General features: G+C 57.3%; 1 protein-coding gene and 1 long non-coding RNA gene across 2 annotated transcripts in view; one reads left to right on the top strand and one right to left on the bottom strand.

The window, feature by feature from the left end:
• The first annotated feature begins 526 nt into the window (after positions 1-526).
• FHOD1 (formin homology 2 domain containing 1) lies at positions 527-17,452 on the top strand. Its single transcript, XM_063410911.1, has 22 exons — positions 527-1,304; positions 7,402-7,508; positions 7,641-7,705; positions 9,015-9,082; positions 9,173-9,278; positions 9,655-9,749; positions 10,162-10,273; positions 10,365-10,459; positions 10,548-10,691; positions 10,809-11,017; positions 11,152-11,262; positions 12,729-12,895; positions 13,139-14,040; positions 14,303-14,455; positions 14,587-14,769; positions 15,032-15,151; positions 15,302-15,463; positions 15,564-15,754; positions 15,827-16,019; positions 16,097-16,250; positions 16,336-16,512; positions 17,026-17,452. The coding sequence occupies exons 1-22, from the start codon at positions 681-683 to the stop codon at positions 17,106-17,108; spliced, it is 4,221 nt and encodes a 1,406-aa protein (XP_063266981.1). The 5' UTR covers positions 527-680; the 3' UTR covers positions 17,109-17,452.
• The window catches only part of LOC134557714 (uncharacterized), an 11,856-nt gene continuing 1,640 nt past the window's right edge, over positions 13,486-23,701 (bottom strand). Inside the window, exons 2-3 of the long non-coding RNA XR_010082141.1 lie at positions 18,097-18,449; positions 13,486-13,618 (exon numbers count right to left, since the gene is read on the bottom strand). This is a non-coding gene — a long non-coding RNA (uncharacterized LOC134557714). The remainder of the gene's footprint in view (positions 13,619-18,096; positions 18,450-23,701) is intronic.

Raw genomic sequence — 23,701 nt, 5'->3', positions numbered from 1 at the left:
TTACCTTCTCAGCCCCTCTCAGATACTCCTAAAATCTCCTGTTTATTGATTAGGCCATCCCCCATGCCCTGGGAGGTGCCTCATCTCCCACACCCCATCCCTGAGACTGGCAGTCCAGGAGATCCAGCACCCCATGTCGGGAGTGGGCAGCAAGCTTTGCCCAAGCAGCCCAGGGAGATGGGATGCTGGGCAGGGGGCCAGATGGAATTCTGCTGGAGTGCTCCATGGAGAGCCAGCTCTGACCTGTGTCCATATGTCCCTGGAGGACAGGGCAGGACACCTGAGCTGGAGCACTCTGGCTGGCAGTGCCAATGGCATGGGCACTCTCAGATGCTGAGTGCCAGGCTGAGCCCACTGGCTCAGGACACTTCCCTGGGAGCCCTGGGGGCATCACCTTTTCCCATCTCTCTGCCTGGGTACAAATGTGCTACAAATGTTTGCCAGCAGAAGCTGATGGCTGGGGAATGCAAGCTGGAGACAGGAGCAAGGGGAAAGCTCCCTGCCCAGTACTCCATCACGTCTGATCATTGTCATTGTCCAGGCAATCTGTCAAAAAGAAAGTTAAAAGGGGTTAACACAAGCTTCGCTTTGCAGTTTGAGTTCAGTATGCCCTGCTTCCAGGGTAGCACAACACCCCCAGATCCAGGAACTTCATCTGTGCTGCTTCCCCCCTGCCCAGGATGGGGAGATTGAGCCCAGCTGCCCCCGTGCTCCAGTTCACCTGGGCCCACTGGGCCTCCTGGAGCAGCCTGGAACCTCATGGGGCCTGGAGCATCCCGAAGCATCCCAGAGATGCTCTACAGAGCCTGGAGCACCCCCGACGCCAGAGCAGCCTGGGGTCTGAAGATCCTCGATACCGGGGCACCCTGATAGCGCCACCCAGAGCCCGGAGCATCCCTCCGAGGCCTGGAGCATCCCCGATGCCAGAGCATTCCAGTGGAGCCCCCCAGAGCCCGAAGCATCCCGGCGCCTGGAGCATCCTTTCTCGACGCCCGCGGGAGGGCGCGCCGAGCACCGAGCGGCCTCTCCCGGGACGGGGGAGGCGAAGGGGCCGGGCCGAGGAGACGCGAGGCTGCGGCGTCGCACGGGGCCGCGGCGGCGGCGGGGCCATGGCGCTGGTGGAGGCGGCGGAGGCGGCGGAGGCGACGGTGCCATGCCGGGTGCAGTACTTGGAGGACGGGGATCCCTTCGCCTTCGGCAGCTTCCCGGAGCCCCGACGAGCCCCGGTTTACGCCGTGGAGGAGGCGCTGGCCCTGGGAGCGCAGCTGCCCGCGCTGCACCGCCTGGTCGGGGCCCCGCTGCCGGTGAGCGGGAACGGGGCGGCGGGGAAAGCACCGTGCGGGCACCGTGCGGGGGACGGGGTAGGCATTGCTGGCTAGAGGGGACCGGGGGCCGGGGATCGGACGGTGTGTCCCGGGCAGCGCTCCCGGTGTGAGTCACGGCGGGATTTGTGAGCCCCTGCGGGAGATGCCAGCCTCGGCCGGCCCCGAATGAGTCGGCCGGAGGAAGAGGATGTGTTGCTCAGAGCAGGCAGGAACCCGGCAGGGGGAAGCACGATGAGGGCAGGCGTCCGTCCACCCCCGTGTCGTCGGGGCTGAGGCGGGCAGCGTGTTCCCCACCGGCCACCAGGCGCGGAGCACACCGCCTCCACCTGGGACCCTTCCAGTGTCCCTGCTTGCTGCGCACCTGGGACGTGGGGAAGTGATGGGGGGGCAGAGGGGCAGCAGCCCCTGCAGCCCCTCACCAGCCCCTCGCCTCACCGCTCCGGCAGCAGCTTTGTCACTAGAGCAGTACGGAAATTGAGGCTGAGCAATTTCCTTCAGCTGAGAGGAAGGCGGGAGGCGGTGAAGCGAGGCACCGTGCCTTGTTTGTGTGTCCTCAGGCTGAGAAGTGGGGGAGACAGGGCACCCTCCCTGAGCATCTCCTGTGGGCGGGATGCTCTCGGAGCATCCTTCTCAGCATAGGGACAAGCTTGCTTTCTTCCTTAGGAACGTGGAACCCGGCAGAGCTTGGCGATAGCTGAGCATCTCCGTCTTGCAGCACTGCGGGAGTCCAGGGAAGGGAGGCAGGAACCCGGCTGGCTGGGGGATTTTGGAGTCAGAGCCGGAGCAGAGAGATGGGGCAGCAGGAGGGGGAAAATCCACTCGGTGTGCCGGCACTGAGCTTGCTGGCCTTCCAGGGGAGAAGGGATCACTTTGAGACCTTTGCCTGCACCAAAAAAAAAAAAAAAAAAAAAAAACCAAACCAAAACAAAACAAAAAAAACCCCCTCCAGTTTATTCTTCCTTTCATATTTCTTGGAGCAAAGAAGCAGCGTCTCATGTCGTCGCCGTCACGGGATTTTTAGGCGGTGACTAAAGGGAGTTTGTTTGGGAACAAGCAGCCTGGAGACATGACGAATGGAGCAAACTCAAATTTCAGGCGTGTGCTGTGCTCCCTGGGCAGGAGCTGGCTGTAATGGGATCGCCAGCCCGGAGTGCTGCCATGGTGGCACCGGGCAGGGGGAGGGGAGACTGGACACTGCATTCCCGAGGGCAGGAGCGTTTCTAGGAGGTCCTGTGCCCAGCAGAAGTGTGTTGATCCTGGCATTTCAGGCTCTGTTCTCTGCCTCAGCCAAGCTCTGGATATTTTTTTTCCTGTAGTTTCCCTGTATCATCCCATGACCCTTCGTGAAATCACAGGCGAACAGCTTGGATAATGTTCTGGGTTCATAAACCAGATTTCTGGATTATATAGGTTATAAACCATGCTGCCTTTACCACACAGCACTCTCTGAGGCAGCAAGGGCTGCACAATGTCTCACCTGACAAGCTGGGATGCTGACTGGGGTTTGCATGAGTAAATGTCTTCATTGGGAGCCTCCTGCACAGGGATTTACAGCCTGAGGAGTGAGGTCAGTCTCCCAAACCACCCAGTTCAGTCGAAATTCACAGCTGGCACCCTTGGAGCCATGCAGATGCCATTCCCCTGGCATGACCAGCCAAAGCTTCCCCTGTGCCTTTTGTGCCAGGTAGCACTCAGCTCCATTAGTCATCACCCTAAAATTAGTAAATGAACAGTCGGATTTTTCCCAATAACTGGCTCTAAAAAATTCAGCTGGGGATGCCTGGTGCCAGGTTCGTCCTGTTGGGCAGCATGCCTGGACCTGAAGAGCACTGGAAGAGGATGCAGCAGCCAGGAGGGAGCTGGGCTGGGATACCCCCATCATTGGAGGAAGATTGAGCCACAGGCACCCAGGGGATGAGCTGCCATGGGAGAGCAGCTGAGTCCTACCTTTGCTGGGTCCAGCTAAGCAGCTCCCTGTGCTGGGAACAGCGTAGAGATAATGAGCAAGAGGTTTCTGGTGCAGGCATCACTGCCTTGAATAGCCTGTCCTGCCCCATGACACCCTTGGTGCTTCCTCTCCCTGAACACACTGGTGCTTCCTCTCCCTGAACACGACCTGTCACTGATGACTTTTTCATGCTCTTCGGGAAGTGTGTTTGTGCTTGGAAATACCTTCCTGCTTTGTTTGCTGCTGCTGCATTGTTTGCCTCCAGGCTGATACTATCTGCTCCCCTTTCCAGCATTTTTCTAGTACCCTTGGGTGATGCTTGGGCAGGGCGTGGGCGTTTTCTGAACCTCTGCAGGCAGGTTTTGACAGGGCAGGTTTTTTGGCTGTCCTTTAAGTCCCCAAAGTCAAGGCCCCTGCGCTCCCTTGCCTCCCTTGAGCACTGGGGAATCCGGGGATTTTTCCAAACAATTGTAAAACCGATGTTTTGCATTCTTCTTCCTCCCCCGGAAATCTGGGAAGAGCATACAGGTCGCTGGCCTCAGTGCCATAAGCTTGCTGAGAGCTCTTGTGCTCAACAGACGTCCTGGTGGGGCAATCTCTGTGTGTGAAGTGTGCAATCCCCATCCCACAGCCCTCTGTTTCCTAACAGGCTTGAGGAGGGCTTTGGTGAGGGTCTTTGCCCCACTTAACCTCTGCAAGGCATGAAAGCAGTGAGGAGGGGTCGTCAGCAGCACTGAGTGTTGGTGCTCAGCAGCCCCCAGCACTCCCCCAGCTCCCAACACTGCCTTGCATGGATCCTGGGAAGGGAGCTGCAGCCAGGCATTCAGGCCATGGATTTTCCAGGACACCAACTGCTGCCTAGGACCGGGGTCCTCCCACTGCCACAGCTCTGTTGATGAGCAACGAGAGATCTGTTAATGAGCAGTGAGCCCAGCTGGAGGAGCTTTGAGAGGGAAGGAAGTTTGCACTTCTGGGCCGACTCTGGGTGACCTCCAGAGATCCCTCCTGGCTTGGGTATTATTCCCTGCCCCCATGATAAGGCAGTGGCAGTGTTCTCATCCACTTGCTGCCATCCATCATGCAGGGGTGGACAAGCACCTGTACACCTCTCTTAGCCCTGCAGCTTAATTGTGGTGAATGTGCTTGGCTGGGGTTGGGGTTGGAGTTGGTCCTGTGGCTGGCATAGCTCTATAAACCATCAGCCCCTGTGTGTTTTGGGAGGATGAGTAGCAGCTGCTGTTGCCAGGGCTTTCTGACTTGTCAGTGCCTTTTGTTTAACTGCTATATTTAAATAATGTATTTTTCCACTAATTTCCCCATAGCCTTTCTAGAAGAGCTGCAGCGATGTTGGGAAATTGTGGCTACTGCAAAAAGAAAGTGTTAGAATTGGGGTAAAAGTGTTTCCTTTGCTGACAGATAAAGAGGTATTCACTGCCTGGCCTTAGAGCATCCTTCCATGTGGGCATGCTGTGATAGGGGTGAGCAGGAAAATGTGATGCTGTGGTGGGTGGTGTGAGTTTGTCTGTGCATGGACGATGTCTCCATATTGGAAGTGGGAAGGTTTCCTCCACTGAATGCTTGAATGGTTTGGATTTGAAGGGACCTTAAAGGAATTATCTTGTTCCACCCTGCTGCCATGGGCAGGAACACCTTCCATTAGACCTCTTGTTCCAAGTTCCATCCAACTTGGCCTTGAACACTTCCAGGGATGGGGCATTCAACACAGACCAAAACCTTTCCCAGGTCATGGGTCCTTGTTCTACATCAGGGCTGGCACCAGCATCGTGTCCTCAGCAAGACCCCAGACCCTCCCTGTGAATGGGTGAAGGACATCCATCCTGCTGCAGGGTGGCTGGGACTCCCAGGAGCTGCAGGCTGGATGTGTGAGCGTGGGACACTCTCCTCTCCCAGCTCTGCTGTGCCCTCAAGTCCCCATTGCCCTCCAAGTCTGGCTCATTTTATAATGGTTTATCAGGCAGGAGACAGATGAATCAGAGCCACCCTGCACTGGGAGCTGTCGGTAACCTGTGACCCCAACTTGCTGCCCCCAGCAGCATGACACTGAGATCCCAGCTTGATCCTACAGGGTATAAACCCATTGTCTGAATAACCCCTGGCCCTGGGGCAGTTGCTGCTCCCTGGCGTGGAAGTGCTGCCCAGGATTTTTGGCAGGGCAACAGGAGCCTCTCTCCATCCCCAGGGAGGCCACAGCCAAACCAGGGCCCAGTGCTTGGAGCATCCTTAGTGGGAAACGTTGCCAAGCTCACACGGGAAATACATGGGGTCAGGTCCCAGGGCCTCCCCCCGCCAGCTGGGACATGTCACCACCCCCAAGGAGCTGGGGATGTTAACTCTGGCTTGCTGGGGCTGTTGGCAGCCCAGAGAAGGCAAGGCTCTTGTACTGGGAATGCTTTGCTCTTGGCTCATTGAGTGCCTGGGTGGATGAGGGATGCCTGAGGGGATGCCCAAGAGGTTGGCAGAGATGCCTCTGCAGATGCAGGAGTGGCCAGGAGGATACAGAGATGTCTGGGAGGATGCCCAGAAGTATGCAGGATTGGCTGGGTGGATGCAGGGATGTCCAGGTAGATGCAGGCATACAGGACAGCCTGTCCCAGTGGAGGAATTGAAGCATTTTCCAGTGAGCAAACTCTGTGTGGGGTCAGTGTTAGGGACTCACGCTGTGCAGGCAGAGCTGGCAGCCAGGAGTGCCTGCCCAGTGCCAGCAGCCTGTGTTTGCTGCTCATTGCCATGGCTGGCTGGCGTGGCCAGTGACCAGGGAGGTGGAGTGGGACACATCAACCTCCAACCCAAGAGTGCCCTGCCAATTGCCAATTGTTATCCTGAGGCATGGTCTGTATTAATTACTTCAATACATGTGGCATTTTACTTTATCCTCTGGTATTAGCATCACACTCACAGTGAATTCATATGTGTGAGCTCATGCACAATGCAAGGGATGCAAGGAGATGGGAATGTCATGGAAAGGAATCCCAGTGAGATGCAGGAGCCATACCCAGTACTGCTGTGGGGTGTCCAGGGCCACAGTGGGGAAGGACATTGATGGGAAAGGCAGAGAAGCTGTGACTGTTCTCAGCTGAGCTCCTCAGCCACACGACTGTGCTTGGAGCTTTTGCAATTTGGGGCTGAAGTTGAGGTGGGGTTTTAGATGGCTGGTGGATACCCACTTCTCTTCCCTACTGCTGCTTGCACTGCTTGCTCTTGTTTGCACAATGAGCAACTTTAGTAACGGGGTTTTATCCCCAGTCCTCAATTCCTGCCATGCAGATCTGTTCCTTGGAGGGGTGAGCAGGGAGAGGGTAAGGCAGGGGAGTTGCAAATGCTTTAGGAACAGATCCAGATGTGCAGGGGAGGCAGGGTTCTGGCACTGCCCTCCCTCTGCTTCTGTTTGTGCCTCGAGGGTGAATTGCCACATCCCAGAAGACATGCGTGGGTGCTGTGGGGTGCTGCTGGCTCCAGGGTGCCTGATGGACTTTGTGGGTGCTGTGCCCACTGCCTGTACATCATGGTCACTGTGCATGGACTTTCTGAAAAGACACCCTTCACCCCAGCCTTGTCTCAGGGCTGTGCTTATCCGAATCCTGAAGGAAGATGTCACATGGCTCTGGGCTGAGTCAGAGGGAGTGTCAGCCAGGACACATCCCAGGGATTTGCCCTGCTTTGGGGTGTCCCTGGCTGGGCTGGGTGCCTGACAGTTCCCTCAGACCCACTCCCTGCAGGCAGGGGCGATTTGCCAGCCCTGGGAGGAGACGGATCCTGCCCCAGTGGCAGCCCTGCTGACTAAGGGGAGCCCCAGGGAGGCAATCAATCTCTTGCCATGGTTCCCACCCAGGGATTGCCAGGGAGCTCGATGGTGGCAGGACTGCCCTCACTCAGCCTTTTCTAGCCTGGGGTTCTATGTTTCTCCACAATCAGCACCAGGCTGAGGAGGAAGGTGCTGGAGCATCTCCCTGCAGAGCCAGTGACTGGGGACAGGTGGGACATGCCACCCCACTCCAGGATGTATCTGCCATCTGAGTTCAGTGGGCACGAGGGTGACCTGGGAATGCTCTGTGAGCCAGCAGGGCTGTGGTGGGCATGGGCACTCAGCCTGGCTGTCTGCACCCCCAGCTGGAGGACTGCACGCTGCAGGTCTCACCCTCTGGACACTACCTGGACCTTGACCTGTCCCTGCTGGAACAGAAGGATGATCTGGAGGGTTTCTATGAGGAGGTCAGGTGAGGCACATGGGGTACCTGAGTCCTGCAGGGACACAGGGACCCCGTATGTGTGTGAACACCACGAGCAAGGAGCCAGGGGCTGTGGTGAGCCCACTGCAGGCACTCACACCGCATTTTCCTCCACCTTAGGAAAGGGAGACGGCCAACCCTGATCCTGCGCACGCAGCTCTCTGTCCGAGTCCACGCCATCATCGGTGAGTTGGGGCTGCTCCCTCGTGCAGGCTGGTCCAGCTGCTCCACTGCCCTGGATGGGGGAGGTTTGGCCTTTGCAGTGAGTTTTGGCCAGGGTTTTTGTGATGGAGAAGGCTGCTTCCACCCTATAACTCCTCCCAGAGATCAGGGGATGTGGTCCTCATGGGGTACCCGCTGGGTTAATCCCCTCCATCCTCAGGGAGCAGGACTTTAGCCTCTTGGGCTGGGAGCCCACCACCCACTGCAGTTATTCTGGGTCATTCAGGCAAGCTCTAAATATAGCTGTGAAGACATAAACAAAGGGCTCTTGCGCAGCAGAAAGTGCTGCCATGGTTCAGGCAGCTTGCTCTGAGGTCCTGCAAAATATTCAGGAGTCTCAAGCCTTTTTTTTGTCTTTGGCAGCAGGAAGACAAGCACGAAGCAGAGTGATGCCAGATGGGCATCAGCTGGCTGTCCAGCTGAACCATGCAGGAAGGGGCAGGAAGCTCAGGGTCAGGGTCATGCTCATGCTCTTTGCCAGCAGTTCCCAGGCTCTGTCTGAGCCCTGAGCTCTTCTGCATTTCCTCCCAGCAGCTCTGCCTTCCCTCTCAGCTCTCTGACAAGTTGATAAACAAGTGGATGAGGCTGCCAGGACACTGTTTTACAGGGCACGTCTGGAGGACTACTTGGACATCTTGTTTTTAGCTTGTTACAGCTCTAAGGCTGACCCAAATAAGTTGGGATGCGTGGCTAACTCAGTTTTAGCATGTGGGAAGTGCTGACTCTCAATGGCTTTGGTGTCTTCATGGGGCTTTCCAGGTTCCCAATGCCCCGGCTGCTCCACACTGGCTCCTGCCTGCAGGCACCACCCCCATGAGCACATAGTCTCCAGCCCAGTGACAGTCCTGTCCCCCAGCAACCTGTGTCACACTCCTGGCCTTCCTATCACTATCCTGTGGTTTTTCCCAAGCCCTGCGGCTGCTGGGAACTCTGGAACCATGGCATGGCAGTGCCCAGGGAGGGAAGGCTAAAAGTAGCTCAGCCTCCTGCCTGTGTTCCTGTTTGGGTTCTGCACAGGAAGTCAGAGGGGATATTTGTGTCATTGCTGGTCAGAAAAAGAGGACAAAAAAAAGGAAACTGGGAGGGCTGAAATATGCAGTTGTGGAACAGCAGTGCTTCCAGCCAGTATGTCCCACAGCCAGGGCAACGCCAGGGTGATGGCACAGGGATCAGGATAAGTCAGGATGTGGGGCTTTCCCAGGAAGCTGGGAGCATTTGGGAGCCCCGGCTGAGCAGTGATCGACTCACACCACACCTCTCCTTTCCTCCCAGAGAAGCTGTACAACTCGCAGGGGCCGGAGCTGCGGAGGTCTCTCTTCTCCCTGAAGCAGCTTTTCCAGGTGAGGTGATGCTGGTGCAGGGGGGCAGGGGCTCCCCTAGGGCTGGATGCCCACCCCACACTGCAGTAACACTTGGCCTTCTCCCCACAGGAGGACAAGGACCTGGTGCCAGAGTTCGTGAACCTGGAGGGGTTGACATGCCTGATCAAAGTGGGGGCAGAGGCTGACCAGAACTACCAGAATTACATCCTCCGGGGTTGGTATTGGGCACAGGCCAAACCTCTGCAGCAGGTTGCCTAGAGAAGCTGTGGATGCCCCATCCCTGGAAGTGTTTGAGGCCAGGTTGGATGGGTCTTTGATGCAACCTGGTCTAATGGAAGGTGTCCCTGCCTGTGGCAGGGGAGTTGGAATGGGTCTTTAAGGTCCCTTCCAACCCAAAGCATTCCAGGATTCTATGTTTATCCCCAGGGGGAAAGGCTGGCATTCAGGGCAGATGAGGCAGAAAGTCTGCCAGGGCTACTCTGCCTTCCCAGCAGTCACACATTGCCCTTGCTGCACTGATGCTGTGCAGGGATGGGAATTCCCAATGCCTGCCTGCTGCACCCTCAGCCTGCCCACTCTCTGCCTTGCAGCCTTGAGCCAGATCATGCTCTTCGTGGACGGGATGCAGGGTGTCATCAACCACAACGAGACTGTCCAGTGGCTGTACACGCTGTCAGGAAGCTCAGTGAGTACCTGTTGCTCCTGGGAGGCTGTCTGTGCCCTCCACTGCACCCCCTTCCCTGCTTCTGGCTGTCCCCTTCACCATCCATCAGAGAATGTACTTCACTGCCTCTGGGCTTGGTACCCTGGTACCTTTGCTTGTGTTGGGCCCTGCTCTCAGCCATGTGAAAGTCACCCAGGATCTGCAGACCTCCCCATCCTGATGTGACCACATTCCCACACACAGAGCTTAAGAGACTCCTGCTCTAGGTCTCTCCCCAATGTCTCTTGACCATCAGCCTCACAGCTGCAGGTCCCTGGCCCCACAGCAAAGCTCCCAGTCCTGGGACGTGGGCACAGCCACCCCACAGTGCCCCAGCAGCACACTGGCAGGCCCATGTCACTGCTGCTGTCCCAGCTGCCATCCCTTGTCCCAGTTTCGCCTGGTGGTGAAGACGGCACTGAAGCTGCTCCTGGTGTTTGTGGAGTACACAGAGCCCAATGCCTTGCTGCTCATCCGCGCCGTCAATGCCGTGGACCAGGCCAGAGGTGAGTGCAGCTCCAGCTCCTGCCAGGTCCCTGCTGGAAGACAGTGTCCCCTCCCGGCCTGCACGTCACCTCTTCTTGCCTCTTTTCCCAGGTGCCTGTCCGTGGTCCAACCTCATGGCCATCCTGGAGCAGCGCAACGGGGCTGACACGGAGCTGCTGGTGTTCACCATGACACTGATCAACAAGGTCTGTGGGGGTGTCCCCGTGGTGCCACACTGCTGGGGCTCAGTGTGGGTCACCACAGTGCCATTAGCATCCCTCTGATTCTGCCCAGACGCTGGCAGCCCTCCCAGACCAGGACACCTTCTACGACGTGACGGACTGCCTGGAGCAGCAGGGCATGGAGCAGGTGGTGCAGCAGTACCTGGGCAGCAAGGGCACTGACCTCGACTTGAAGCAGCAGTTCACACTCTATGAGGTGAGCAAGGCTCCAGCAGGATCTGGCCGTGTGCCACCTGCCTCCAGCAGGGAGGGTGAGCGCGTGGGGTGGCAGGGATGCTGCTGTGCCTGTGCCATGCCCCTGGCCCCTCCACAGAGTGCTCTCAAGCTGGAGGATGATGTGGAAGAGCCACCCCCGGGGGGTCGCAAAGAGCGGAGGAGGACAGACGAGGGCCGGCGTGGGTGGCGATCCCAGGGTGGCTCCCAGGATCCCAGTGCCGATGCCCAGCTGGGGTCACCTGGCACTCCAAAAGAGCCCCCATCTGAGGACACCCTTCCTGTCCCTGCACCGAGCAGCCCAGCAGAGTAAGTGCAGCTGGAGGTGGTCTGTGGTGGGGATGCTCCTGGGATGGTGAAGACACCGAGATGCTGCATAAGCAGCACTTGGATCCATTGCTGGTCTGTGGGACCTGCTCTCAGTCCCTGTCTATCTCTTCCAGACCCTGTCCCACCAGTATCTACAACAGCACTTCCAGTGTGCGGCTGGCCCTGGCCTCCCCCCCGGCCGAGAAGGAGCAGCCCCCGTGCCCAGGAGAGCGCAGCGTCTACAAGTAAGGAGCCAGGAGGGGCTGGGTGCAGGGAGGGCCCTCAGGGCAGCAGGATGGGCTCCCAGGAGGATGAGGTGTGTCCATCCCAGGGCACACTCTGCCTTTCCCCCAGGGGAAACAGGAGGGAGGGCTCTGGAGCTGGAGAGATGTATGAGGGGGCAGCAGGTATCAAAGGGTCCAGCCAGGGGCTCCAAGGCATCCTTTGGGCATGCACAGCTCTGCTCCAGCTCCTCCTCATTCTCCTCTCTGCCCACGCTTGCCCTCTCCTCTGCCCACTCTTTCTGTCTTTCCTTTGCAGGCTGCACCAAACTGCCCCTGTCTGGTAAGTGCCTGGGCTCTGCATGTGCGTGCTCCCTCCCACCATGATCATAGAATCATAGGATCCTGGAATAGTTTGGGTTGAAAGGGACCTTAAAAACCATCTAGTTCCAATGCTTCCACTAAACCAGGTTGCTCAAAGCATCCAGCCTGATCTTACAGGGATGGAGCATCCACAGTTTCTCTGGGCAACACATGCCAGTGTCTCATCACCCTCATAGGGAAGAATTTCTTCCTAATATCCAATATAAACCTACTCTCTTTCAGCTAATATCCTATTAATTCTCCCTTGCCCTATCCTATGATGCTCTGGGGGGAGCAGACATTTGCTCCCACCTTGCTTCCCCCATCCCTTCCCTCTCTCCTTCAAGTCCTACCTGTGGGACCCCAACCCACTCCCCCATCACCCCACAGGATGTGGCACCCTCTGATCCCTGCTTTGGGATGAGGTGTCCTTGCTGGTGGTGGCACAGCCCACTCCAGGTGTCCTGGCCCGGATGGATGATGTCCCATCTCTCCAGCACACGATACCACATGGTGAGAGCCAGGGCTCTCCTGGCTCCCTCTAAACCCTGGGGCCATGGGGCAAGGGTTCCATGCTGGAGGGCTACCAGGTGGGTGTGTGCAGGATGCATGAGCCCCGGGGGGCTGCCAGCAGTGGGGGCTAACCCCTGTTTTCCCTCAGGCGGGAGGATGCCCCCTCCTTGCATGGGGACAAGCCCATTTTGAAGAAGTTTGAGTAAGTAGAGGCATGCGTGTGTCTCCAGGCATGCGCTTCCTTGGACTGGTACCTGGCTGGAGGTATCAGGGCTCCGGCCACACAGGGCATGAGGAGCAGGAGTGTGCCCTCAAGTCTCTGCCTCGGTGCCCTCCTGGGTTTTGCAGCTTTTGGATGAGGGTTGCAGTGAGCACCAGGTCTGTTGGGACCATTTGGTGACAGCAGCACCCTGTTGGCACAGCCGTGGAGCCATCAGCTCTCTGCAGGGCCCAGAGGAGATTGAATCCTTGCTGTCCCCGATGCAGTGTGGCCAGTGCAGAGGGTTTCTGTGCTGTGGGACTGGCTGTGCAGTGTGGCATGGAGTGGCTTGTCAGTTGTCCCTGTTGTCCCCATCCCTGCTTTGCTCCCAGCCAATATCCACCCCATCTTGCAGAGCTCGCTTTTTGGAGAACCTGGCTGCAGCACAGAAGGAGAAGATCTCTTCCATGGCCAAGGGACGGCTCGATGTCCTCAGTGACACTACACTGGAGCATCCTACTGCTCTTGCATGGGAAAGAGCCCATGGCACCTCTGATTCGGGGATGGAGCCACCCAGCACAGGTAGGTGCTGCCAGGTTCCCAGCTCTTCTGGGTCCCTGGAGTGGGGGTTAGTGGCCCCTCAGTCCCCATCCCATGCCTGTATCTGTGACACACAGAGCCTTGGAGGAGCTGGTGGTTCCTCCTTGCTCACAATGCCAGCATCTGAGCACACCCCACTGCGAGCAGGACTCCAACTCCACATTGAGCCCAGCCCCACCTGCCCCCTCCAAGCAGACTGTCCCAACTTCTCCCTCTCTCCCGCAGGATCTCGTTTGGGTCGATCTGACACCACTGACTCCCGCAGCACCATATCCTCTGACACCAAGTTTATGCTGGACATGCTCTATGCCAAGGGCTCCTCAGAGTCAGGGAGGGAGAAGGTATCCCATGAAATGCCTTTATCCCCCCGGATCCAGGGTGAGGCAGAGATGGACACCAAGGAAAGTAGCAGCCAGGAACAGGAGAGTGCCCGGCTCCGTGGCAGGGCTCCCGACGGGCCAGTAGCCAGTGCCCATGCCAAGCTGGTACGTGCCATGTCCAGCATAGATGATGAAACCCACACGCAGAAGCTGGAGAACACTGGGATGATGCCCATCAAAAAGGACACGGAGCTGACATGGGAGCGCCTGGAGACCATCCCTGTGCAGCTGAAGATCAAGGACCTGGACTTCACTGATCTGGGCGAAGAAGAGGATTTTGACATCCTGGACACGGGGCCAATGACCAACGGGTCTTTCCTCCATCCTGGCATTGAAGCAATGAGTGCTGGAACATTCATGGCTCCCCCTCCACCTCCTGCCCTCCCTGGTTGCCCACCACCACCACCTCCACCTCCCGCCTTCCCTGGTTGCCCACCACCACCTCCTCCACCTCCTGCCCTCCCTGGTTGCCCACTACCACCACCACCTCCTCCACCTCCTGCCCTCCCTGGTTGCCCACCCCCACCAGGGCTGCCAGGTCCCTCAACAACAGATGGCCCCTCCCAAGCCAAGAAGAAGAGGACAGTGAAGCTCTTCTGGAAGGAGCTGAAGCAGCTGGATGGCACTGTGGGGCCTGGCAAATTTGGCCAGGGGACACTCTGGGCATCCCTGCAGAATGTCGAGGTCAATGCTGCCAAACTGGAGCATCTCTTTGAGTCACGGTCAAAGGAAGCACCAACCTCAAAGGTACCAGTGGGCATCCACTGGCCAAGGGGACTTGAAGGGTGGGAGGAAGCCTGTGGGTTCCTGTGGGGGCCCTCAGCTTGCACTGTCACCCCTACCCTATGTTAAGGATGGGCACCAGAAGCCTGGAGGCTCAGTGGGGATGATTACAGGCAGTGCACAGGTTTGGCTCACTGCCTGGTCTGTGTTTGGTTTCCCATGTTCATTAGTTCATGAAGGTGAGGTGTTTGCCTGGCTGTCCCCATCCATTCTGTCCTTTTTGCAGAAAGCCATGGATGGAAAGAAGGTGGTGGTGGTGTTGGATCCCAAGAGGAGCAATGCCATCAACATTGGGCTCACTGTCCTGCCACCCGTCCATATAATCAAGACAGCTGTGCTCAACTTTGATGAGTTTGCAGTCAGTAAGGAAGGGATTGAGGTGAGCACAAGAGAAGCAACCCCAGCTCCTCTGAGGTCCATTCCCCCAGGCTGGGAGATGTTCATGCCATGATGCCTGGGGTGACACATCCCGTGTATGGAGTCTGACATATCCCTCTTTCCCTGCTCCAGAAAATCCTAACCATGGTCCCAACTGAGGAGGAAAAACAGAAGATCCAGGAGGCCCAGTTGGCCAATCCTGATGTGCCTTTGGGCTCTGCAGAGCAGTTCCTGCTCTCCCTGTCTTCCATCAGTGACCTCACTGCCAGGCTCCAGCTCTGGGCCTTCAAGCTGGACTATGAGAGCCTGGAGCAGGTACAGAGCCATGTACCCCATGTCCCCTCTGCCTTCCCACCACTGACACCCCAGCAGTGCTAAGCACTGAGCCAAGCACGTTTCTGGTGAGGAGCAGTCACATCCAAACATGGGAGGTGCCATCCTGGCTGGGAATGGGCTGCAGGTCCCCAAGGCAAGCATGGGCTTGGATTGATTAGGGCATGGTTGTCCTCATGGGTGAATGCTGAAGCTCTCAAGGGAGAGTGGCCAAGGGATCTCACCTGCTTCGCCCCTCACCCAGGAGATCGCAGAGCCACTCTTTGATCTGAAGGTCGGCATGGAGCAGCTGGCCAGAAATCACACATTCAAGTGCATATTGGCCACACTGCTGGCCACGGGCAACTTCTTGAATGGTTCCCAGGTGAGGAGCAGGGTGAGGACCAGCCATGGTGTGTGGGCACCCAGAAGGGTCTGTGGGGAGCTGGGAGGTGCTGGTGGGGACCCAGTGGATCTGCAGACTGGAGATCTGCTGGAGTAGAGGAGAGTCCCTGCTGAGTCCATTGGGTTTCAGAGCAGAGGCTTTGAGCTTGGCTACCTGGAGAAGGTCTCAGAAGTGAAGGACACAGTGCACCGGCAGTCCCTGCTCTACCACCTCTGCCAGATGGTGGTAGAGAAGTTCCCAGAAACCACTGACCTCTACTCAGAAATTGCCTCCATCACCCGCTCCGCCAAGGTGAGGCAAGGCAGGTGACACTTGGGCAAGGGGAGGGTGTGGGTCCTGTGGCTGCCCAGCTCCACCAGCATGGCCAAGGACTGACGTCTCACTCTTCCAGGTTGACTTTGAAGAGCTGGCCAACAGCCTGGTGCAGCTGGAGCGGAGGTGCAGGTCCTCCTGGCACAACCTGAAGGTGATTGCCAAGCACGAGACCAAGCCAGTGCTGAAGACGAAGCTGACAGAATTCCTCAAGGACAGCACCCAGCGCATCATCGTCCTGAAGGTGGTGCACAGGCGTGTCCTCAACAGGTTGGTGGCTTGGGGACACAGCGGGAAACTTGCAGTCCTGCTGGTGGTGCTCTGTGACTGATGTTCCCCTAGGTTTCACTCCTTCCTGCTGTACCTGGGGTACCCAGCGAGCGCGGCGCGGGACGTGAAGGTGACGTCCATCTGCAAACTGCTGCGGGAGTTCGCCCTGGAGTACCGCACCTGCCGGGAGCGCGTCCTGCAGCAGCAGAAGAAGCGTGCTGCCCACCGCGAGCGCAGCAAAACCCGGGGACGGCTCATCACCGAGGTATGGGACACCGGCCGGGTGCCACCAGGAGGTGATGCTCCTCACGTCCCCAATGCCAACCTCTCCTCCCATTGCAGACTGAGAAATTCTCCGGCATTGCTGAGGCCATCCTGCCGCCTGCCGTGGTGTCCAGCAGCCCCAAGGAGCAGATGGAAGCGGGTCACGAGAGCATGAAGATTGTGCTGACCTCCCCTACAGATGCCCCTGCCCGCCGCAGCCGGGCCAGCCAGGGTAGGAGCAGGCTGGCAAAGGAACTCAAGGCATGCCCAGCTGGCTGGGAACAGCTGGTGCCAGCATCTTCATTGTCCCCATGCAGGAACAGGGCATGGCACCCCAACCCAGGGCTCTCCAGCACAGGAGGACGTTCCCAGCTCCCCCGATGATGCTTCAGATGAGATCATGGACCAGCTGGTGAAATCGGTGACTCACAATGCCAACCCCCGACCCTGCCCCAACAAGGAGCGCAGGAGGTCCCGTGGCAATAGGAAGTCCTGTAAGTCCCTGTGTCCTTGTCCCGATTCTATCTCTATTTCCATGCTCTCTCCCTGTACTCTGTCCCATCTCTGAGTCTCTGTCCCATCTCTGTGGCCCTGTCCCATGTCTGTGTCCCTGCTCAGATGCTTTTCCCAGCTCTGTGTCCCTGTCACCTTACCCTTTCTCATCTCTTTGTCTCTGTTGCCAGGCCCTGTCTCATCTCTCTTCCCAGGCTCTGCCCAATCCACATACTTCCTTCTCATCTCTGTCCCTGTTGCTGTCTTCTGTTCCATCTCCATGTCTCTGTGCTCTGTCCCCATGCCTTGTCCTTTGTGTCCTTGTTCCTGTGTCCTGTCTGGCTCCTTCCCCACGGGCCACCCATGACCTGCCATGCTGAGCCCACCAGACAGGATGTACCCTGAGACAGTCCCTGCCACTGCACCCCATGTCCCTGACCCTGCCTGGGCAGCCCCCAGTGCGTGGGGACTCTGGCACCCGGTGCTGCCCGTGCCACGCTCTCCTCCTCCCGCAGTGCGGCGGACGCTCAAGAGCGGGCTCAGTGATGACCTGATGCAGGCGCTGGGCCTGGGGCGGGCACCCGGCATGGAGGTTTGAGGGGGCCGAGGGGGCTCTTGCTCCCCACTGCCAGCAGCACCAGGGCAGGACGTGATGGCAGCCCCTGCAGCTCCAGGATAGGCACGCTCCGCACCTCCACCTCACCTCACTCTTCCCTGCTGGCCTCCAGCTCCTGGAGGTGCAGGCAGTGGGATGGGAGTCAGGCCCCAGAGCTGCTCCATGGCGACCAGGATGGACAATGCTCAGCACTCATGCTTGGAAGCTCAAGGTTCATCTTCTCAACAGTATTAGAGGGGTCATGGGGCTGGATCCAGACCCCCTCTGGGAACTGGGTCTCACTCACGGCTGCTGTGCCGTGATCAATAAAATGATCTGATATGCTGCCAGTGTCTCCTGTTCCAGTACCTGAGAGGCCAGAATTATACTCCCTCCCTGGCCAAGCCAGTATCTCTTCTGCTACATCTCCCCTATGCCCTGGGGCAAGCACTCAGCCAGCCCTGTGGCTTGTAGGCACCACTGTCCTTCCAGGGACAGCACGATCCCCTCTGTACGGGACATCTGGGGGATTTTTCCTGAAGGAGCAAGGACTGCTGCCAGGCTCAAGGCTGCACACTCAAGGACAGGAGGAGCAGCTCCAGTGCAAGGCCACAGCACAGTAAAATTGTCTCACACCTCACCTCTCCTTTACAAACCCTTCCTGGGGGGTTTAGCCAGACCCAGGCCTGGGTCAGAGGCAGGGTGGTTGTTCCCCTATAGGAGCAGGTCCAGGGCACAACAGCCACGAGTCCCCCAGCTGCAAGCCTCAGAAATACCTGTGCTTGGCAAAGACAGGCTGCCTGTTCCTGTAAATGCATCAAGGACAGCATCTGCCTGTCCCCATGGGAGCCTGGGAGATGCTCCTGCCACCTCCTGTCCCCATGTGGTTCATGGCTTGCCATGCCATTAATTAAACCCCACACTGGGTGGTGACTGCGATGCTCCTTACAGTGCATCTCCCTCTGCCAGCTGCACTGCTTTGGGCACTCACCTGTGGCAGAGGGATTCGGGAATGGTGTCCTGTCATCCGTCACGACAGCTCCTCCTCGGTGCTGCCCTGGCGCTGCCTCCAGCCCTGAATCCCGCACAGCAGGTCTCTGTGGCTTTCAAGGAATGAAGAAAAACTCCACCGGGCAGGGCAGCTTTTTCCTCCTGGCTATCTCTGCCCAGGGTTGTTCCTCTCCCACGAGGCTGGACATGCCAGCCTGCCTCGGCCTGCATTGTGTCTGAGATCTTCCTGAGAGGCCCTGAAAGCAGCAAGATGCCACACTGAGAGCTGCAAGTGTCCAGAAGTGCCTCAAGATACAGTCTGGCTTTCCTGTCCTCTGGGTGCTTGACTTGGGGCTGCAAAGACAGGACAAAGAGGTTGTGATAGGCAACAATGAGCCACAGGAGGAAGGAGAAAGGGGTGAGAAAGCACCTTCTTGACCACCTGCACCTACTCTATGTACCTAAAATGACATTACACATTTGACACATTTGACAGCCCCAGGATTGTTATTCCTGAAGACTTGCTGGGGAAAACTGAGGTAGGGTGCAGGGGAATGTGTTTGGGTTTTTCCACCCTTTTTTTTTTTTCAGCCTTGGTGTTATTTCCAGGATTCCCAGCCTGGCCCTGGGCACATGCTGCCCTTGAGCGGCGCCTGAAGTGCTTGGCTTGGCCACAGCACAAGTGCTTTATGCTAAAAATATGACCAGCAAGGGTGACCCCTGAGAAGGAGAGGGGGTGGCGGGATGCTGGAGGCACCTTTGCAAGCTGAGGGGGTTTGGGGGCAGTCAGATGAGCTTGGTGGGGACCTGGGGCATGTGTGCCCTCACGCAGCATCAACAGAGATGAGGCTGAGGTGCTGCAACCCCACTGGCCTTCTCGAGGTGGGATGAAGTGACCCTGCCAGGACCTCTGCCTGGGCACCCAGCATCTCCATTTCTTCCTCTATCTCCATCCCTGCTTCCATCCCTGTGTGGCTCCTGCCCACGCCAGCCCAGGACCATGAGCTGTGTCTTGCCGCCACGAGGGGGCACGGTGGCCACATGCACTACGAGGCCACCCGAAAGGACGCTCCGTGTCCCGAAAGGACGCTCCGTGTCCCGCCGTTCCTCAGGGACTCCCCGCTGGCCTTCAGTTTGTTGCTGTCCCCTGCCTGGCAGCCGGCGGGGCTGCATCCCGCTCCCCCTACCCAGCCACACAGCCTCGCCTTTCATGTCTGCTGTTGAATGACAGCCGCGTCCTTGGTCCTGGCTGTTTGTCTGGCCGGCGGGGACAGGCTCCTGTCCCCTATGATCAGCTGTGTCTCCAGGGCTTGTCCCTGGCCCTCATCCTGTCCTGGCCCCGTTCCAGGCAGTGGGGAGGAGCAGGAGACAGCAGGAATGAGCCTGGTTCCACTTCATGTTGCTTTTACCCTCTTCTGTAGCTTCCACCCTTACTGTGATGTATATTCCCTGCCTTCTCCATTCCGTCTTTTCCCCTGGACTGTACTGGCACAGGGTCCTGTTTGCTGCCACACTCTGAGGTCGGCTCCAGCTTCATGCTACATGGACATGTCCCCACTGCCACTCTCAAGCTCAGGGTGGGGGATTGCCCATGGTCCTGGCCTCGTGGTTGCCACGAAGCCCCATCACCTTGTGTAGGAAGCACAACTCCCATCAGTGACAGCACAACCTCTCTTCTCTTCCCAGGTCAGAGCCATCTCGAGCACTTCTTGCAAAATACTGGTGCACCCTGGTCACCTTCCAGAAGTATTGTGATCATCTACTGCCCCCAAAATTCCTCCTCCTGCCTCAGCTGGAGGACACCTACTCTTCTTCCTGGCCTCTACCCTCTTAAGCAACTTCAGATTGACAACATGCTCCATTCTGCAACCACCTTCCCCAGCAGGATGGAGGCGTGGGATGGGAACCAGGTCACAGCTGCTGTGACCTACTGCCCCCTTCCCTAGGAGCAGAGGGAGCAGATGTCACCTGGAGCGTGGCCCAGTCAGCTTCCCCTGGCATCTGTCTTGTGGCCAAGGGGGAGATGCATTTCCTGTCCCCATCACCCCGATGCTGAGATACAGACTTTGTGATGGGAATGGAAGAGATGAAAGGTGGGAGGTTGATGTTGGACTGGCAAAGCAAGCCTGGCATAGGTACCACACGTGACCCAGAAGAACACTAAGTGTTAGTGGAGATGGAATCACTTTGGCGTATCACTGTTTCATAGCCACCCTGAAGAAGTAAGGTCCCTGCAGCCCAAAATCAGCTCTGTTTTGGGGAACCATGGTGCAGAAAGCCTGGCTGGCAAAGGCTGTGCAGGCACAGTGACACAAGGTCCTCACCAGGGCAGAAGGTGAAACCTCAAAAAGCCATGAAGACGTCTGGAAACGGAGCTGTGTTTTGTAAAAACCTGGGGATCGTGCACAACCTGAAAAAACAAGTCAGAGGCAGGAATGTTCTAAAGACAAGGGGATTTGGAAAGAGCCAGACCCAGGGTCAGCACTTGGCTGGATGCTCCACGTTGCCAGCAAGGCTATCCTGGGGAGCAGCCCTGGTACTCCACAAAGGAGCTGCTCCAGCCACAGCACCCCAGGTGCAAGGAGGTCCTGCCCAGCCCCTGGGGAAAGGTCTGGGCTGTGCCCACCATCCAGCTGAGGTGTGTGGAAACCCCCTACAGATGAAAGATCAAAGCCTGCGTCTCAGGCTGATTCCACCAACACGGCATCAGATGCAGCAGACAATGGGCACCAATGGTCACCCGTGATTTACAGCTTCAAAATACAAGGAAAGACCAAAAAAGGACTTTATCAATTAAGCTGGAAACAAGGAATGGAAAATGCTGGGGAAGAAGAAGATCCCAGAACAGAGAGCTAAGGCAGCTCCATGGAGGCTGTGGCAGATGTTGGCTGTGCCATGGGAAATGCCTCCAGGCTGGACTTTTTAGACTCAGTTTCCCATGCCTTAGGTTTGGGAAAGGATCATAGGGATGTTGGTGGGTGCAGCAAAGGCTTCCTGGAGCTGAACCCGGCCTAGCTGGATCACAGCCGCCTGTGGATCCGTGCTCCCCAGAGAATGGAACAATAACACAGTTCCTGCTACAGTAGCAAAGTTCAACCAGAACCAGGACAACTGAACAAGTTCAGTTGGAGGACGCAAATATTTGGTGCCAGGAGTAATCAATCACTGTCCTCTGCAAGATGCTTTGGGGCAAAATGAGAGTTAATTCCAGGTGGTGCAGCAGCCTTTGTCACCCCTGAACTGTCTTTAGCCCCAGATGCCAAGGGGCTCCAGTGTCTCATATCTTCGCTGTGAAGGATGAACCCCTGTGCATTCAAGGGCTCTTTGAGGACACTGTGTGGGAGACAAGGAGCCTGCTGTGCTTTAGTGCAGCATCCCCTTTCCTGTGGGTCTGACAGTCCACAGTGGGTACCCAGCCTTCAAGTGACACTGAAGGGGGCTTCATCCCCATGGTCCCCTCTCCTGAGACAACTGCTCCCAGGGAAGGACTGTGCTTCATGGCATGTGTGAGGAAGCAAGAGCTGGCAGAAATATCCATCAGCACTCAACAGGCAAAAGTGCCCTGTTAGGCGCTTGCCTGGGTGGTGTTTCATGAGGAGATAATAGCCCTGGAAGAAGGACTTGCTGTTTTGAAGAAGATTAAATACCTGTGGCAGCAGCATGTGGATGAATCACAACCCTCATGGGCTTAGAGCCCCTGGAAATGGCTTATGGCACTTTGAAAACAATGTCATGAATCTTCTGCAGATCAGATTAGGGAGTGGAACAATTATCTCAAAACCTGTTAGTCATGGGAGGCTCCAGGAGCTGGAGGAACAGCCTAGGGCAAGGGGAGCACTAGGAAGATGTGGTGTGTGTCCCCCCTCCCAGGGACCTGCTTGAGCAGCCCCAGGAAAGGTGTGGGAGGTGGCTGTGGTTGAACCAGCCCCACTTCCCCTGTGAAAGATGAGCTGTAATTAGCAGAACAGGTACAGAAGAGCTCAAGTAGGTCAAAAGGTAATGGGGCTATCACCAGTGTTTCCCAACAGCACGGCACAGCTGGGAGGCACCCTCGGGGTTGGGCAATGGGCAGATGAACAAGGCCAGGCACTGTCTTCAAGGGAAGAGCCACCAGCCACCCTGACTGCACACCAGCCTTTGGGGGAAAGCTGGGGAGTGGCCAGAGACAGCAAATGGTGCTGCTGGTCCAGCCCCACCACAAGAGATCTGCGGTGAGAAAACCCACAGAAAGCCCTGACTGGTGTGACAAAGAACACCACGGCTATCCACAAACCCATCTTGAGGTGTCCCACCAGAAGGGCATCCCGAGACCATGTGTGAGGAGATCTGGAAGGGATAGATGGATGGATGGATGGATGGATGGATGGATGGATGGATGGATGGATGGATGGATGGATGGATGGATGGATGGATGGATGGACGGACATCCAACCCAGCTCTCAAGGGGTTATGGAAATTTGTATTACAGTTTGGAAATGGCCACATCTACCTTCTGTGAAACACCAAAATGGGTACAGATTTTACATTCTGTCTGTCCCTGCAAAGCACCATACCCCTGACCCCACTCCCTTGCATGCCCCAGCACTTCCAGCTGGACCAGCACAGTGAGGGATGGCCTCTCACGGAAAACAACCTTTCTCCAACAGGATTTTTCAAGCCCTGGTGAAGTGATGTGGGGTGAGGTTTAACTGGATCCTCTTCAGAGCCCAAGTTCCCTGAGGCTCTGCTTTGTGTCCACCTCTATTGTTTTCACCAGGTTCAGTAGCCCAGGGCTGCAAGCAAGCAGATTCCTGTGGGAGAGCCCGCGGCCATGCTGTTGGGAGCATCCCTCCTCCTCCTCTACCTTGCCGGATTCCCAACATTCCCTTGAGCACTTCGAACTCAGCTGGGTGACACCACCACACCCCAGCCAAACCACCCCAGCCTGTTCGACGCTGTACTTCTGCAGCTGTTGCCATCCCCACTGATGAAATATGTTTTTCTGGCAGTACCAGGGAGGCTGTTTCCAATAAGGATGGCACAGGCATCCCTGGCACATGCTGCCACCACAACAGGGCTCGGGGGATCCGGTGGGCCGCCAGTGCTTATGGCAGCACAGCTGGCAGGGCCCAGCTCCACCAGGAAGGGAGAGCGGTGTTGATGATGGAACGCGGGAGCCCGGGTGGAGAGTGCCGAGAGCCAGGCCCACGGCAGGGACGCACGAAGGATCACCGAGTACGGAGACTTGGTGAAATATTAAAGCAGGTACTTAATAAAGCGAGCCCAGCGGCAGCAATTACCCTGTGTAATTAACCTGGGAAGGAGAGGACTTTGTCCCCCAGCCAGGTGGTGCAGGGAGCTCCTGCCAGCAGCCGCTGGAGGTGGCACGGACCTGGCACCCAGCACTGCATGGCAGGGCTTCCCCAAGCTTCACTGGGGCAAGCCAGGACCTGACCTCCCAGCATGGCTCGCCCTGCTGCAGCCCCAGAACAATATCAGGTAGGTGAGTGGCAGAGTGCTGAGAAATGGGTTGGGATCCCCTTGGAGTCACTGGCCCCAAGTCACAGGGAGCACCTGGGAGAGATTCACGTCTCACCTGCCTGCTGTGGGCACTGAGGAGCTGAGCG

This window comes from Prinia subflava, chromosome 13 (assembly GCF_021018805.1).
Source record: "Prinia subflava isolate CZ2003 ecotype Zambia chromosome 13, Cam_Psub_1.2, whole genome shotgun sequence".
In the NCBI taxonomy this organism is placed as follows: domain Eukaryota; kingdom Metazoa; phylum Chordata; class Aves; order Passeriformes; family Cisticolidae; genus Prinia; species Prinia subflava.
This window is presented reverse-complemented; position numbering and strand designations above follow the sequence as displayed.

Bases quoted from the DNA above. Each gene is read 5' to 3' on its own strand.
- FHOD1 (XM_063410911.1), top strand. From the start codon at position 681: ATGGGGAGATTGAGCCCAGCTGCCCCCGTGCTCCAGTTCACCTGGGCC. The intron at 10,692-10,808 runs GTGAGCAAGGCT...GCCCCTCCACAG, and splicing joins AGCAGTTCACACTCTATGAG to AGTGCTCTCAAGCTGGAGGA. The intron at 14,041-14,302 runs GTACCAGTGGGC...TCCTTTTTGCAG, and splicing joins AGGAAGCACCAACCTCAAAG to AAAGCCATGGATGGAAAGAA.